Source organism: Wyeomyia smithii, chromosome 2, assembly GCF_029784165.1.
Source record: "Wyeomyia smithii strain HCP4-BCI-WySm-NY-G18 chromosome 2, ASM2978416v1, whole genome shotgun sequence".
NCBI classification, from domain to species: Eukaryota; Metazoa; Arthropoda; class Insecta; order Diptera; family Culicidae; genus Wyeomyia; species Wyeomyia smithii.
In genome coordinates this window covers 14,625,351-14,642,727 of record NC_073695.1, presented here as the reverse complement: position 1 = coordinate 14,642,727, position 17,377 = coordinate 14,625,351, and the positions used below count along the sequence as shown (strand labels likewise).

Sequence of the window (17,377 nt, the reverse complement as noted above, 5' to 3'; positions counted from 1 at the left end):
TACGAAACGGGGGCATACGAAGAAGACATGCTCAGCAGTCTCCTCCTCCTCCACGCACTCGGGACACATGGGGGACACCGCGTGTCCGAACCTGTGCAGATATTGCCTGAAACAACCATGGCCTGACAGGATTTGGGTCAGGTGGAAATTCACTTCACCATGTCGTCTCCCGACCCAGCCGGATATCTCCGGTATGAGTCGGTGCGTCCATCTGCCCTTTGTGGAGTTGGACCATTCCCGCTGCCAGCGGAGCATCGAGAATGACCTTCTGGTACCTCGTATGCCCCTTGTGTCACGTTGGTCGAAACACTCGCTGTCCTCCTTGATGGCGATGCTGATAGGCATCATGCCGGACAAGACACAGATTGCATCGTATGACACCGTACGATACGCACTCGCAACTCTCAGGCACATGAGCCTGTAGGTACTTTCCAGTTTACCACGGTAACTGTTAGTACCTAGCGCTCTGGACCACACTGGCCCACCATACCTAAGTATGGACGAAACCACGCTGGCAAGAAGTCTTCGCTTGCTGCCATAAACCGCTGAGCTATTGGACATCATACGAGATAGTGCTGCAATAGCCGATGAGGCCCTCTTACAGGCATAGTCGACGTGACTCCCGAACGTGAGCTTGTCGTCCACCATAACCCCCAAGAGCTTCAGGGATCGCTTCGAGGTGATGGTGCAGTCTCCGACTCTGACCACCGCCTGTTGCTCCGATTTACGGTTGTTCACAACCGTGACCTCCGTCTTATGATGCGCGAGCTCCAGTTTCCTGGAGCGCATCCAGTCCTCGACCTTGCGTATACAGTGCGCGGCCGTCAACTCGACCTCCTCGATAGACTCGCCGTAAACCTCCAGCGTTATGTCGTCTGCAAAGCCGACGATCACAACCCCAACAGGGAACTTGAGTTTCAACACTCCGTCATACATGACATTCCACAACACCGGGCCCAGGATAGAACCTTGCGGAACTTCTGCGGTAATTGGGACGCACTTCTGACCCTCCCCCGTGTCGTAAACAAGTACTCGATTCTGGAAATAATTTTCCAGAATCTTGTACAGCGACACCGGTACATGGATGCTCCTGAGCGCGAGCGCTATGGAGTCCCAACTGGCACTATTGAACGCATTCTTCACGTCGAGCGTGACGATTGCGCAGTAGCGTATTCCCCTTCTCTTGCGCTGAATTGCTACCTCCGCCGTCTTGATGACGGAAGAGATTGCGTCCAGCGTGGACTTGCCCTTCCGGAAGCCGAACTGGTTACTTGCCAGACCGTGTACACCCTCCGTGTACCTCACCAGTCTGCTGAGGATGATCCTCTCAAGCACCTTGCCCGCGGTGTCCAGCAGGCAGATAGGCCTATATGCCGACGGGTCCTCTGGCGGTTTCCCAGTCTTCGGCAATAAGACCAGTCTCTGCCGCTTCCACCTATCAGGGAAGAGACAGTCATCCAGGCACCTCTGCATGACTGCCCTGAACATCCCGGGGGCCGTTTTTATCGCCAGCCTGAACGCCAGGTTAGGGATACCATCCGGTCCCGGGCCTTGCTCACCTTTAGGGATTTGGCGATCACGATGAGTTCCTCATTCGTAACCCTTGCCTCCTCCCCTGCCTCGACACGGCTGTCGTCGCTCACGAATTGGATGCTCGGCAGGTTGGCCGACCATCTCTGGTCTATGTCTGAGATACTGGAACGTCGGACGTGAGACTCGACTGCCGGAGGCCAAGGACTTGGCTCGTGGCGTGGAAAGAGTCCCTCGATGATACGCTCCAGCATCGCTGGTGATCGCTCTGCAGGCGCCAGCGCGCCTTTAGTCTTGGCCATTACGATCCTGTAGGCGTCACCCCACGGATTTGTATTGGCACTCGCACATAGCCTATCGAAGCAGGCCCTCTTGCTGGCCTTTATCGCACTCTTTAGCATCGATCTTGCCGAACTGAATGCTGCGCGGCGCTCTGTCCTCTCTTCTTCGTTTCGCGCACGCTGCATCCTCCGTCTTGCACGGAGGCACGTACTGCCAAGGTCGGCTATCGCGTCCGTCCACCAGTAAACCGGTGGCTTTCCATTCCTAGGTTGGCGAGTCCTAGGCATGGTGGCGTCGCACGCTCGCGATAGCATAGCAACTAGTTGGTCAGCAGTCGGGCGGAGCCAACTGCCCCCCTCGCGCTCCCTTCTCATTGCCTCTTCGAATACCTCGGCATCAAAGTGCGATGTCTTCCACCCGCGAACGGTCGGAGTGTTGGCTCTACCCGTCGCTTGCCGCCTCTCATTGTTGTCTACACTATAACAGACCGCCTGGTGGTCGCTATTAGTGTAGCCATCGTCTACCCTCCAGTTCTTGATCAGTCCTGGGCTGGAGAACGTCACGTCGATGATCGACTCCGCACCATTTCTGCTAAATGTACTTTTGTTCCCAACGTTGGCCAGATCAAGGTTGAGCTTTGCAAAAGCCCCCAACAGGATCTGGCCCCTCTGGTTCGTGGAGCGACTTCCCCACTCAACAGCCCAAGCGTTGAAGTCGCCCGCCACCACCAACGGCGTTGGGCCCATTAGCTCCATGGATAACTGGTCGACCATCTGGGTGAACCTTCCGGTAGACCAACGTGGCGGAGCATAGCAACTGCAGTAGAACACTCCGTTCACCTTAGCAACTACGCACCCTTCTTCTGAGGTTGAGACAACCTCCTGAACCGGGAACTTGCTCGTCGTACCTATGGCCGCCAAACTGGACCTATCCGCAACCCAGTTACCGTTTCCGGGAGGGATGCGGTAGGGATCCGATATGACGGCGATGTCCGACAACGACTCAGTGGCTGCTTGGTGTAGCAGCTGCTGAGCCGCGAAGCAATGGTTCAGGTTCAGTTGCGTCACCCTTACGCCCGTGGTTTCGCAGCCGGCTTACCGGCTGGGCACCTGGGGCCTCCCATAAAGTGTTTGGCGTCCCGTTTCCCGGAACATACCATGCACTTGGGAGACTCCCCACAGTCCTTTGCTTTATGGCCTGCACCTCCACATTCCTGCACAGCTGGCTCCTATCGGGCCCCTTGCAGGTCCAGGACTTATGTCCGCCCTCGAAGCACCGGAAGCTGGTTGCTCTGGTTGCTGAAGTATGCCCAGAGGACATACAGACCAGCCGACCTTCAACTTGCCCTCTTTCAGGGCCAGGTTAGCGTCCGCCGACGGTAGTCGGAAGGTAGCTATCTGGGTCCCCGCCGGACCTTTGCGGAGGCGGATTGACTCCTTAGCCACCTCCACCCCGCACTTCGCTTTTAGGGCTTGTGCAATGTCGCACCCCTCAGTGATTTCGTCCAGGTTTTTAAGCTGGAGAGTCACTTCTGAGGTGAGTGCCCGCACTTGCACCTCCTTCCCTAGGACCTTTTCAGCTACCGTTTTGTAGGTAGCCTCCTTGTTCTTGGCGTCCTTCCGAAGCTCAAGTATCATTTCGCCAGTGCGAGATCGGCGGATACTCCGCACATCCGCCCCCAGATCCTTGAGCTGGGTTTCCCCCCTCATCTTCTTCAAGACTTCTGAGTACTTCGACCCATCCGTCTTGAGTATGAGGGCATCACCCCTACTCCGCGCCTTTTTGACCTTTTTTGGTCCTCTGGCCGCTCCGCCATCATGTCGCGTCGCACCTTCCCGACGCTTCCTACCCTCTACGGTAGTCCAAGGGTTGCCCGTAGCCTCCACCTGTGCCTTTTCCGCGGTGGACCTTGAACCGGTTGGCGTGTGTTCCCGTGGAAGTAGCACGACCAATCGTTTCTTGGTGTTCCCGGGGGGTGTTTCCCCCGGGGACTGCCTCGTTCGCTTAGCGACCTGCCCCGTGGAGCAGACCGACGCGAACGAGGGGGCGTCTGTCTGCACCTCTTTAGATGCAGTCGCCCTCCCGGTCCTGGCCGCTTTCTCGGCCGCCTTCACCCGAGCTACGAGTTCTTCGTGCTCCTTTCTGGCTTCATCAATGGTGCTCCGAAGCAGGAGGAGGCTCTGCTCCAGGTCGCCAGCGATGTTTCGCCTGTTCGCCAAGAACTCGATTATGGCATCGAGTTGTTCAGACAGCGCCGCCACTCTTGGCCGCGTGTCCATACACCTTTCGACGGCCTTGACTAGCAAGGGACCGTCTACCGAGATGTCTGGTGTGGACACCGACGGATTCGCCGTTTTTCCACCTCCAGACTTCGCCGCATCCGTCTCAGCCTTCTTCTACGGAGACCGCTGGATGCCACCTCTTGCGAAGGGATTTTGTAATCCCTCCGCACTCGTCTCTTTCGTTTTGAATGTGTTTGTCTTGATGTTAAATGGGTCCCCCTTCCAGCCGCTATCCTTGTCCATGGTGGAGTAGTCGCCTATGTGGTCCCATGGTGGTCTATGCCGAAGCAGTGAGGTCATGGCTAGGGTAAGCAGTCATAGCGCCTTATGGGCAACTATGACTCCACCGACCGGCGCAAGTCAGGAACAACCATCTGATCCTACTCCTGCCTGATTCCCACCAGGCAATAGACTCGGAACGTACTGGAAGGCCTGCCAGGTTTTATGGGACGGAGACCCCTGCACTGGGTACCACCTCGCCATTTCAAGCCGTTGTCACACGACTTTACTAAGGGAGCTCGATGCAGGTGCCAGCCCGTGGATGCGGTACCATTCCGAAATCCAGCTCATATCCGTTCACTACGCTGCCAGTTGCCATAATCGGGACCTTACTGGCATCAGTCCCGATGGGCGGGTAAGTGCTTTTGGGTGTTGGGAGCGGCTCTATTCGCTCCGTCAGAGATGCTTCCGGGTGATTGTGGCTTTTGCGAGGAGTCGACTGTCCCTGGTCCGACGCTCACCACCCCTAGGCGACCTCCCGCTGCTGGTCCGGGACTGTTCGGTACTGTCAGTGGTCACACCTGTATTGTGCGCCCTCGACGATCGCCACACGTCGACCCGTGGTGGCATGCAGCTCTGCCGAGGAAATGCTTGTGTCATCGCAGAACAATGATTTTGTGCATCCTGGAGGCAAATCAGGAAGATCTGAAGTGAATATGTTGTACAGGACTGGACCCAAGACTGAACCTTGAGGTACACCTGCTCTGACAGGAAATCTATCAGATTTTGAATTCTGATAGACAACCTGCAGAGTTCGATCAGTAAGATAATTTTTTAAAATTTTGATTAGGAAAATTGGAAAATTAAAAGTTTGCAATTTCGCAATCAAACCTTTATGCCAAACACTGTCGAATGCTTTTTCTATGTCTAAAAGAGCAGCTCCAGTGAAATAACCTTCAGATTTGTTAGCTCGTATCATATTAGTAACTCTGAGCAATTGATGAGTTGTGGATTGCCCATGGTGAAATCCAAACGGTTCATTTGCAAAAATTGAGTTTTCGTTGATGTGTGACATCATTCTGTTAAGAATAATTCTCTCAAACAGTTTACTTATTGAAGAAAGCAAACTGATTGGTCGATAACTTGAAACTTCAGCTGGGTTCTTATCCGGTTTTAATATTGGAGTAATTTTTGCATTTTCCCATAATTTGGGAAAATATTTTCACTAAAAATTCCATTGTGCTTTCAGGGAGATGTTTGATTAATATATAAAAGATTCCATCATCACCAGGTGCTTTCATATTTTTGAAATTTTTAATAATTGATTTAATCTCATTCAAGTTAGTTCCAATTATTTCTGCAGGTAAAAAATTCTGGGAAGAAATTAAATCAAATTGACGTGTGACTTCATTTTCAATTGGACTCACAAAATACAAATTTGAGTTATGAACACTCTCAAACTGCTGAGCAAGTCTTTGAGCCTTTTGTTCATTGGATACAAGAAAACGTTCACCATCTTTTAAAACTGGCATAGGCTTTAAGGTTTCTTAAGAATCTTCGACAGCTTCCAAAAACGTTTTGAATATGGTTTCAATTTTTCAACTTTAGTTTCAAAATTTTGATTCCTCAGAAGAGTAAATCTATGTTTAATCTCTTTCTGTAAATCTTTATAAATAGTTTTAAAAACAGGGTCACGAGAACGTTGATATTGACGGCTGCGGACATTTTTCAAACGAATTAGAAGTTGAAGATTTTCGTCAATTATTGGTGAATCAAATTTCACTTGAGTCTTTGGAACAGAGTAGTTCCTGGCATCAAAAATTGCACATCTTAATGCTTCCAAAGCGGAATCAATATTCACTTCGTTTTGCAAATCAAGCTCATTATTGAAATTTCTCTCAATATGAGTTTTGTATTTTTCCCAATTAGCCTTGTTATAATTAAAAACAGAGCTCATAGGGTTTAAAACTGATTCATGTGTTAAAGAAAAAGTTATTGGAAGATGGTCAGAATCAAAGTCAGCATGTGTGATCAAATCACTACATACATGACTTTGATCTGTTAGCACCAAATCAATTGTTGAAGGGTTTCTTACAGAAGAAAAGCATGTAGGACTATTCGGAGACAAAATAGAATAGTATCCTGATGAACAATCATTGAATAAAATTTTGCCATTGGAATTACTTTGAGAATTATTCCATGAACGATGTTTAGCGTTAAAATCGCCGATTATGAAAAATTTCGAACGATTTCTGGTGAGTTTTTGTAAATCACCTTTAAAATAATTTTTGAGCTCGCGTGTGCATTGAAATGGTAAATATGCTGTGGCAATAAATAAAATCCCAAGTTCAGTTTGAACTTCAATTCCCAAAGTTTCAATAACTTTCGTCTCAAGATGGGGAAGAGCACGATGTTTGATTCGGCGATGAATAACAATTGCAACTCCATCGCCGGAACCCTGAGTCCTATCATATCTAGGAACCACGTAATTGGGATCATATTTTAATTTTATGTTAGGTTTCAAAAATGTTTCAGTAATAATTGCAATATGCACATTATTTACTGTTAAAAAATTAAAAAGCTCATTCTCATTGGCCTTCAATGAGCGAGCATTTCAATTCAAAATTTTGATTGGTTTATTTAAAATCATTGCTAAATTTTGAATTAGAAACAATTTTAATAGTAAAATTTGTGCCTATTTGGATGGCTTCAAACAAACGTTTATAAGATCGAACATTGCTTGTTGCAGAAAAGAAAGTTTACCTGCCGTAATAGGCCCCAGGCAGTTGACATTGGAAAAAATATTTTCGGCAGCAATATTAGCTGGGGTAATAGGTGTACAATTATTTTCTAGCGTGTTTTGCTTACCCATATTAGCGGTCATTTTCGAACCCCCAACATTAGGCGGTAGGATGTTCGAACTACCTGTAACCTGTGCATATGTTAAACGGGTATGCAAGGGAGTAGGAAAACTATGCGTCACTGGTACGCTTGGAGAATTTTGTTTTGAATTTTGTTTACCTTGCCTTGCCTTAATAATTGCTAAACGGTCTGGGCATTGATAAAAATTCGACATATGGTTGCCGTTACAATTCGCACAGCGAAAATTTTTACTCTCTTTCACAGGACATGTGTCCTTTTTGTGAGAAGAGTCTCCACAAATGAGGCATTTTTGGTCCATGTTACAAAACTTTGAACCATGACCATAACGTTGGCAAACACGGCATTGGGTGATATGCTTTTAACCTCCGCCAAACTTTCGATATAATTCCCATTTTACACGCACGTTATATAAAGCATGTGCTTTTTCAAAAATTTTAAGTTATCAACCTCACTGCGGTTTAAATGAATTAAATAATTTACAAGGGAAATTCCAGTTCGCTGACTGTTTTCGCCTCGTGATTTTTGTTTCATCAGAATTACTTGGGTAGGGGCTATACCAAGTAATTCTGTCAAAGTAATTTTGATCTCATCAACGACCTTGAACGGCTTGGCACTCTTAGTGTCATATGTAAAAAAATTATACAGCTTTTCAGTTAAATACTGAATAAGACGATTCCAATCTTTCAATGTTTGGGCCAGTAAACGGCATTCGCCTCTTCGGCCAATTTGATACGTGACTTTGACGTCGGAGAGAAACGTAGAAAGTTCTCTTTTAAAAATATTAAATTCAGAAGCAATAGTTACCACAATAGGTGGAACTTTCTCCTTTTTTACAGAAATTTCACTTTGAATAGTTTTACTTTCGAACATTTCAATTTCGCCGGCTTCTTGCTCAGGCAGAATATCATATAAATTTTCACTGCATAAGCTAGTTTCAGAAAGAGATGCCTTTTCCTCCCCGTAGCGATGCGTGGTTTCTTTTTTCGTCCTGCCATTTCAGGTGATATGAAAAAAGTTAAGAAATAATATCAAATTGCAAGTATTGAGAAAGAAAGAAATAGGTAGTCTTGAGAAAGACTGATGTAATTTAACTTCCAGGTAATCTTTAAAAGACACACTGACAAAACACAAACTTTGAAGCTATAGGCAGTCAAAGACCAGTCCACAAGCAACCGAAAATACGTCTGATCTGTCGGGCAGCTCAAGACGCACTGATTCAGCGTCTCAATTGAAACTAGCAACGCATCGCGTCGTTTGATGATAGTTTTCTAATACCACAAGCCGTAGTTAGAACGGCAATGGCGTCCAATAAATACGTCACGCAAATCAAAATCGATCAAAATTTCGGAATTTTCTTCGCTGTTGCCCACTGGCACTGCGTAACCTCTCCGGATTGTGGAACTGGTTTTGGTGTTCTCCGTTTCATATCGTCACGGTTTTCTTTTCTCCCTCGTCCATATATTTGCGCGAAGTACTGTATGGAAGCCCTCTGTCTCCGTTAGCGCTCATTGTCATTTTCGATTAAGAATCGTCATGTGAGAGTGACGGTGATAATCTTTTCTTTCAATTGAAACGCATTTGTATCAATTTGTAGTCTTTCAGTTGTCAAACTCAAAGCAAGAGCTTCCGAGTAGTTTTCATGTGACTCACGAAGGGCTTGAAAATGATACAAAAGCTTTTCTATTAAGGGGGGACCCTACTCTAGAAGGTCGAATAATCATGAATTTTCATATTTTTTTTTGCTATCTAGAGTAAAGTGAAGTGTTTGGCTATTTTGGCTATTGATTAAGGTATATTTGAAGATGTATTTTCCATGTCGTGAATGTAAATATAAAGAGTATTACACTGTTGGCAGCTGGGAACGTGGATGCTCTCTCTAAATCAGTACCTAACTGATGGTAAGTTTTTCTCAGCTTCTAGTAGACCGATCGGGCTGAAATTTTTTTTCAGTATAAAAACATATTATAAAACATATTATAACATATTATAAAAACATACTATCTATCTCATACGTTTTTACGTGAAAATTCCAAAAATTGCCAAAATGGCGGCCATTTTAGTAAAAAAATTTTTTTTTTCATGAAAAATCACTATTTAAAAAATCATAAAACATTGAAAAACTCAGATATCAAAAAACGGCTACGTAACGAGTTAAATAATCTATTTTTACATGTTAAAAAAAATTCAGCAAAATCGGTTCAGTAGATGCTGAGAAAAATTTACCACCAGTTGAAAAAACATGGTTTCGAGAAAAACGCGTTTAAAGTTTTAAACAACGATGATACTGTAATCAATGAAGTAAATTGTTTAGAAATGTGTTATTTACTATTTCCTTGGACGCAGAAGATGTATCCGGTACAATATTTAAAAAAAAAAATTGGATGGTGGTATCCAAAACACGACCGCATAGTTGACGTAGGACTACAATTGTTTTATTTTTCTTTTCGAGGCTGTGTTTGATTTGAGCTCGTTCTATCTTTGGCACGGTTCGATTTTGGCACACATGGGCCAAAAATGAGCAATTATGTTTAATCACACTTTTTTATTTTTATTTTTTATTTTTCTAACCAACTTAAGCTCAATACCCTCCAAAAAAGTGGTCTCCGTGGCTCTGTGGTTAACGATGTCGGTCGGCTAGCTCTCCCACACGGTTGTGATATCGGGTTCGATTCCCGATCGAGTTCTTTTCGAGCTGGAACACTGGGGCACAGTGTATCGTTGTACTTATCCTACACATGCAAAAAGTGCCAAAAACAATATCGGTAACGAATTCTCTCAACTAATCTAGTTGATCGAGACTGCTATTAGCCCCAAGGCTAAGCGTGCGATATTGTTGTTTGTTCCCTTCCAAAAAAAGGTATTTTGGTTCTTTGTGTTGACGAAGCGAATAACCGGTCTGGCGTGTTGCCAAAATTGAACGGGGTTTGTATTATGGTTATTTTTTTGGAGCACTCTATTTTAGAAGAAAAAATATTCTCTTTAACATTGATGAATACCTTTCATTATAATACAGTCAATTTTCTTCAATACGCGAAAAAGCAAACTTCTATACAGACCAAAATTGAGTACGATTTAGTAGAAATTAAACTTCTTTCTATATTTATTTGCCTTGTGAAAGATGGTGAACTCACCGATCACCAAGCGGCAAAGATGTCACATAAAACAATTTTCCTGCAGGTACAAGGTCGTGGAAAAAATAACGATAGTTGCCCCCGCGGGATGTAACTAGGATTGTCATATTGAACTAAATTCATTTAGCTAGCAAAATATAGTCATCATTACAGCTCCTTCAACTACCTATTCAAAGATCTCTACAGAGTATTTTGGTTTTCTATTGTTTTTCAAATACTCTATATTTAGTTATTTAACTAAATCTGAGAAAAACAGAGTGTAGAGTTCAAAAATAAACAACGCATTTTATCTGTGGAATGCACCAAATTTAAATACCCTGCTATCTGCCTCTACCGACACGTACATAATTTTGTTATCCATTACAAACCATTGAATAATCATATTGAATACTGATATTTGTAACTATACGAAACAAGAAGAAGAAGAGAATTTAAACGGCAATTCGATTATGTTCCAGATCGCAAAACGATACCTACGCGATACCGACGAGTGACCAGTGCTCTATTCATACATTGACCGGTCCAGTACTGTTGCCTGTGCCAGCATGTTTTCCTTCAAGACATCAGTTTTAATAACATTCTAACAGCTGAACGTAAAACTGTTTATTAAAGGAGGTGGTTTCGAGCTTTCCAAAAAAGCTTCACTTTCAAGACATCAAAATAGTCTAGGCTCATGGAAACAAACAATAGCTTGACCTATTGGGACGGGGAGATTCTGTCATTTTTTGCCACTCCTGTACAGAATATTACAGCAGGCAGTAGGTGTCTACTCATGAAGTCTGTGCCAGGCGTGCTCGCATGTGATTGGTACATTGTTCGTGAAAATTCGACGTTGATACTTTTATGAAATTTTCACTGTTGAACAATGGAATGATAACGATAACTGAAGAATAACAAAATTGTCCATCATTTTATCAATCCAACGACATATTGATTACTGTAATCCATCATGTGGTTACATCAGTATTCCCGTTTGAAATCTTTCATTCCAACGTTACACCATGGTTTAAGATTTTCGCAGAATGTATCCCAATATAGTGCGGTTAGACGTAGTCCTACGTCAAAAAAAATGGCGGATGCAATATGGTGGAACAAATTTTAAAAAAGGTATTTGGCGCCATAAGGCGAGACGGGACATTCACGAAATAAGCCGCCAAATATCACGGCATCCCGCGACAAACGGTGGCCCGTTAGTTGTACTTCTACACAGTTTCAAGATATGTTCTACAAGAGTGCTCAGCTCATTATACCCCGTGGGTGCTCATTATGCCCCAGTGGGGTGCTCATTGTGCCCCACACATCGACTGATTGCTTGTTTTTGATGCATGAATCTAATTTGTGTTTTTCACCATTATACGATAAACTTTTCAATTTGTGAATAGTGTACATTTAGTTATTGATAGTTAATGCAAGTTTTGCACTGTAGACATCTTAAAAATTTTGTCGTTTTCCATGCTTAAATCAGCAACCAAGTTAGGGTGCTCATTATGCCCCTATTCCCCCTATGCACAGGAGGAACAATGGGTTGCTGTCTTTCACCATTCGATAAAACTACTGATTAATCCTCTTCGATTTATCACACTTTGTGTGTGTGTGTGTGTGTGTGTGTGTGTGTGTGTGTGCGTGTGTGTGTACATGTATGTATGTGTGAGTTCCAATATGTCGATGTAAATATATTTGTGAGTTTAGGTCCGACTAAACGTTACTTATTGTATATATTTGGTCAGAAAATGCACGTGCATTGTTCGAACAGAGCAACATAAAACGTCTCCGCTAATTCTCTCTAGGTGACCCCATACTTTTAGCTGTAACTTTTGAACGCGATCAGATATCAAAAAAATTCTTTTGGCACAACATTTCTGAATTTCGATTTCTTCGACTTTCTAGAGTAGGGTCCCCCCTTAAAACCGACGGGTCAAAGTAGCGAACCTATACATTAGAGAAATGACAAGACACTCACCGTTAAGGCAACTGTCAACATCAAAACGGGCGAGCTGTATAAATTTGCATTGCCGTTATCCGTTTTGATGTTGACAGTTGCCTTAACGGTGAGTGTCTTGTCATTTCTCTAATGTATAGGTTCGCTTGGTCAAAGCGTCTCTAAAACCTTATAATTGTCATTGAAAATGACATTGTCAGGCTCTGGTTGTGATCTCAAAAAAAAAATGTTAAAACCTTCAAAACCTACTAGTTTATGAGAGAAAAACAAATTTCATAATTATTCTTAGTGGTGCAGCATATCAGTTGAATTTAGAAATACAGGGTTGACGTATTTTGTCAAAAATAAAAAAAAATACTGGTAGATGATAAATGGACACTTTTTACGAATCAAAATCTTTTATTCAACCTCCATAAAATAATATTATATTATCACAGAAATTTAATCAGTAATAGTTTTTTCCTAGTTTATCCATATTGCCACTGCGGATAGCCGTAGTACTCGTGTCCATAACCGTAGCCGCCAGTGTATAGCCCTGATATCTCCGGTTCATCTTCTTTTTGTGGAATACCCCAGATACCCCAGAGCAGGTATATTTTGAAAAATGCTAGCATATAGAAGAGCGCAATTTTGAACATAACCAAACGACTCCCGAAAAACTGCTGTGGGAAACCTGTGAGAAAGTAAAATTTAAATCAGAACGCGTTTGAATCAGTAAGTTAAACTATTCACTCACCAACTTCGTTGTACCAATCACCGCGTCCTTCGAAACTGCTTCCGGCATCGGCTAGCGATCGATTGGATGCTGCCAGCTCGATACACTCGCTTTCCACGAGGCACCATAAAAGTAGAACAACAAAATATAGTTTCATGCTGCCGAATTTGGTAGTAATCACTGCTCGCAACGTTGCATGGGAACTGATTTCGGAACCAACGGTTTATGGTGTTACAACCGAACGCCGGAAGGTGCTAATTGTTCCCGATTATGTAACGTCGCTTCCGTAAATCAATTCAATTGTCACGTTATCGTAATAGGAGGTGCAAAGACTGGTCATTATGGCGAGCCAAGAAACGGTGAGTTCAAACATAGTTTGATGTTGACGCTGGAGGCGGTATCATCTCGATGGACCTTATTTTCAAAAACGTTACCCTTCTGGTAGTAATATATTTCACCTTTATTGCCACAGAGGGTGAAGCACAAAAACATAATCTTCTCGCTAGAGTACATTATTTAACAGGGGAAGGATATTGTGAGTGCCGAATAGAAAGTTGTATCAACATGTGAATTACTAGTGATTTTTTTCAGTTCCTGTCTGGTGGAGTTCGATTTGGTATGGCTGGGGATTTATCCAGCTCGGGTATATCCTTGCTGGGCTGTTCGCACTGTTCGTCTACACAAATTGGGTTCGCGAACCGGAATCAGACAATGGCCCCTTTTAGTAAGTATCACAAAGCAATTGGCAAAATAGGTTTACTTTGAGTAAATGTTTTCACAGCAACTACCGAAGTTTGGACAATTCCCGGAGTCAACAAAGCGCTGCTAACTTGGACAGTCTAATTGAAGATTTTGGTTCCAAATTCGTGGGATGAAACCTTTCGTTCTTTAATTTTTTTTATTGTACTGTGATAAAATAAGCATAGGAAATAAACTACAAAACTGATTTACGTGAGTTTTTTTATTCTGATTAGTCTTTTGTTTTTTTGTTATGACCTTTAATCCTTAAACCTTAAACTCTTTTTATATTATTATCAATAACAATAATAGAAGTCCCAAACGCAGAAAGCATAACGGGGCCGTATATTCTGTTGAAGCAAATTATTTTGCTGTTTTTGTTGACCAGTGTTAATGATTAAAAATCCTAAAATATTTTTTCAACATTAGGCTTTATTTTATCGTTATCGTAACAATAATATTTGTTTCGTCATGTATTATTCAATTTATTTCCATTTATGCTTCCGCCTGTTAACGATTCTCGGTCAACTTCTCGGCAATCTTACGTATTCGGTCGGTCCAGAACAGCTGATGGTCAGCAAGGTTTCCTTGAGTCTTATCCAGTTTGTCAAAAAGTCCACCATCCCCGAAAGCTCGCTGGAAACTTTTCCAAAATTTTAACACTGTACAACCTTGTAGATAAAATCACGCGTCTACTCACTGGTAACTGCGATCGAAAAACCCAAAACCTAGTGTTTGGTCCTTCCAGCTTTTGGAGACGTGCAGAAGCAGCAGCGCTCCCAGAATCAATCCTAGTACGCCAATATACCAAATGTATGCACCGACTGTCCATCCGACAGGAGCAACTGTTAAATATGAGTATCTTATGAATGAGAAGTGTCTAAAAAACGCACTCAAATTTTGTACTCACCAACTCCATAACTGTATTTCACGCCGGCTAGCAGCTGCAACAGTTGGTTACTTTGCGCGGCAACCAATTCACTACAGAACAGCACAAAAGCGAAAAATCGCACACCAAGTCTAGTTACTCGCAAAAACATGGCTCGGAAGTGAGAGTATGTGTCACCGTGTGGTGCTGTGGACCATTGACAAATAGCCGATCGAAATGTGCTTCCGATTCGGAAGATCTGTTGGCACACGGAACAGTTTCACACCTTGCACCAAAAGGGGAAGTGCTAATTGCGGCCAGGCGACACATAGTTTGCTACGGATGCAGTTGATTGTCAATCTTTATGCAATCAATGAAAAGCAGAGGACGATATGCAATGGTATTGCATCATTTGGATTACGCTTCCGATTGGCAATTGTTTGTCACTAGAGGTTTGCTGTGTTGTTAGGAAATACTTGTAACTGTTGAAACCTCTTGACCCTCTAGTGCCCAAGCCCACCTTCAGATGAGCTTTAGTAAAATCACTAGGCGAGTTTGGGCACCAGAGGGTTAAAAGCCAACTTTTGAAATTAAATTTCGTGTAGTTTGTGTCCGGAAAATCTTTTTGCAATCAAATTCTCCTATCCTCTCATTCATTTTCATTATTTCAAGAACTTCAAATGTGTTTTTAAAACCAAATCTAACAATCAGAGATTTGAAATGGAACATTCAAACTTCGGTCAACCCCAGATTCGCAATCGAAAAGAAGATCTAGATGTAGGAACCAAAAGTGTTCGATTTCTGATCCACCCTTTTAAATTATAACTCTAATCTTCAAAGTCATGAATATAAAACTAATACAATGTAAAATACGACTGCCGAATTATGGAATTCCAAAACTCGAAACCCAAAATCCTATTGGCCTAATACAAAAGAGTATATAAAATTCCAATCGCTAAAATTTGAGCTACCAAAACCCAATCTGGGTTGAAGAATTTTACACGGTTTTCTGATTTTTATTTACCATGGAATGGGGTGAAATTGATCACTTGCGACCATTAAAAACAAAAGCTTTTTATCACGTAATTAAAGGCATTTAGAATCTATAATATTGTGTCACCTATAAGAATGTATTTAATGATGATAGTTGAGTTACATTATGCTTGACAATTCCAGTTATTTAACTATTTTATTCAAATTTTCATCTATATATATATGTTCGTGTCTTCAACTTACTTAAGAAACTTCTATCAGTTAACGCGTATGGAAATGTTGAAGGAAAATTCTATGGGACTGTTATATTTCGTAATATATTTGTTCATATGTTGACCAGTAATGAGTAAAAAAATATGCTGTAAAAGAAAGTTTTTTTTTTTTTTGAATAAAAATACACTTTTCTATTCATATTCATATCAAAGACAACACACATCGTCGACAACCAACTATGTACCACGTAACCTACAGTCAGTCTCTTCTAGGCACGGAGCATCCTTCGCCTTAACATAAAAAAACCGTTTACTGAAAGGTTTTAAACTAAGCCCAAGCTTTATATATGCACACGTAGAATACACCTGAACACATTGACGCTAGAATCTAAGTTTCACATTTATCATTTTGTTTGTGAAGTCGTGAAACGTACTTTTCGGACTAGCAGAGATCTGACTGTATGGCTTTCGACTCGGCTAAGGATGCCAGATAGTTCTGATTTGAAAGATTTCAGCTAACGCATCAGATTTTTGTCGCACTATCTCGTAAAAAGGTCATCACGTCAAAATTTGCATGGAATGTTGCAAAAATTCATGTAAATCTTAGGAAATTGAAGTAGAAATACATATTTTTCGAGAAAATGACTTTCAGGTTATTGGCTCTTTATTTGCATTTTGCCAGATTTTATTACTAGCAACCATGCCCGATCCTTGCGTCGGTTAATTGATTTGTTTTTGTTTTGATTTCAACACGATTTGTGAGGTGCGCGAAATTTTCTAAACTTGTACACTAAGGTCGCCTCTCACGCGGTTTTTTTTACGCGGTTTTTTTTACGCGGCTTTTTTTACGCGGATTCCGGAATTAACGCGGTTTTTTTTACGCGGATTCCGGAATTTACACGTTTTTTTTTTACGCGGATTCCGGAATTTACGCGGTATTTTTTTTTTTTGCCCGAATTTCGGTTCCCCTTCACTCGGAATGCAAAATTAACGATGGTTTTTTTTACGCGGATTCTGGAATATACGCGGTTTTTTTTACGCGGATTCCGGAATCTACGCGTTTTTTTACGCGGTTTCTTTTTACGCGGCACGTATCCCCCGCGTAAAAAGCGACTTTAGTGTATTTTAATTTTAACGCATATGCCGCGTAAGTATAAGAAAACCCCCGGAAAAAGGACGTATCGAAATTATGCACCGGGAAGTGTGGAAAAAGCTGTTGAAGCAGTGAATAACGGGAAACTTTCCATACGTCAAGCGTCAAAGAAATTTGGTGTTCCCTACGGAACCATTTTTGACAAAAAAAAATGGATTGCACTCATCGAAAAACGGCGGCCAGACTACGCTTAATGAAGGCGTCGAGAACGATCTTACGGAGACCATTAAAATTGCTGGAGAGTGGGGCTTTCCGCTGACCAAAAACGACATTCAATCGCTAGTGCGTTATCACATCGAGAGTCAGAACATCGCGAAAATCAAACCAAATTCTCCCGGTAAGGATTAGTGTTACGGAAACATTAAACGAAACAAAGGTGTCTTGTCAGTACGACAATCGCAGAATATTAAAAGGAGCCGAGCTAAAGTTTGT

At 42.6% G+C, this 17,377-nt stretch overlaps 2 protein-coding genes and 1 long non-coding RNA gene across 3 annotated transcripts; 1 reads left to right on the top strand and 2 right to left on the bottom strand.

Annotated features, from left to right (window-relative positions):
* Positions 1-12,733: 12,733 nt before the first annotated feature.
* On the bottom strand, positions 12,734-13,138 carry LOC129725777 (uncharacterized). Its single transcript, XM_055681970.1, has 2 exons — positions 13,003-13,138; positions 12,734-12,939 (listed from the first exon to the last, which is right to left on the bottom strand). Exons 1-2 carry the CDS (start codon positions 13,136-13,138, stop codon positions 12,734-12,736), a joined length of 342 nt encoding a protein of 113 aa, XP_055537945.1.
* A 244-nt stretch (positions 13,139-13,382) lies between these two features.
* On the top strand, positions 13,383-13,853 carry LOC129722402 (uncharacterized). The gene is made up of 3 exons (XR_008727596.1): positions 13,383-13,516; positions 13,573-13,705; positions 13,763-13,853. It is a non-coding gene; the product is annotated as an uncharacterized LOC129722402 (long non-coding RNA).
* Positions 13,854-14,198: 345 nt separating this feature from the next.
* Positions 14,199-14,792, bottom strand: LOC129722401 (uncharacterized). The gene is made up of 3 exons (XM_055675807.1): positions 14,630-14,792; positions 14,420-14,564; positions 14,199-14,362 (listed from the first exon to the last, which is right to left on the bottom strand). The coding sequence occupies exons 1-3, from the start codon at positions 14,757-14,759 to the stop codon at positions 14,230-14,232; spliced, it is 408 nt and encodes a 135-aa protein (XP_055531782.1). The 5' UTR covers positions 14,760-14,792; the 3' UTR covers positions 14,199-14,229.
* Between the last annotated feature and the right edge of the window lie 2,585 nt (positions 14,793-17,377).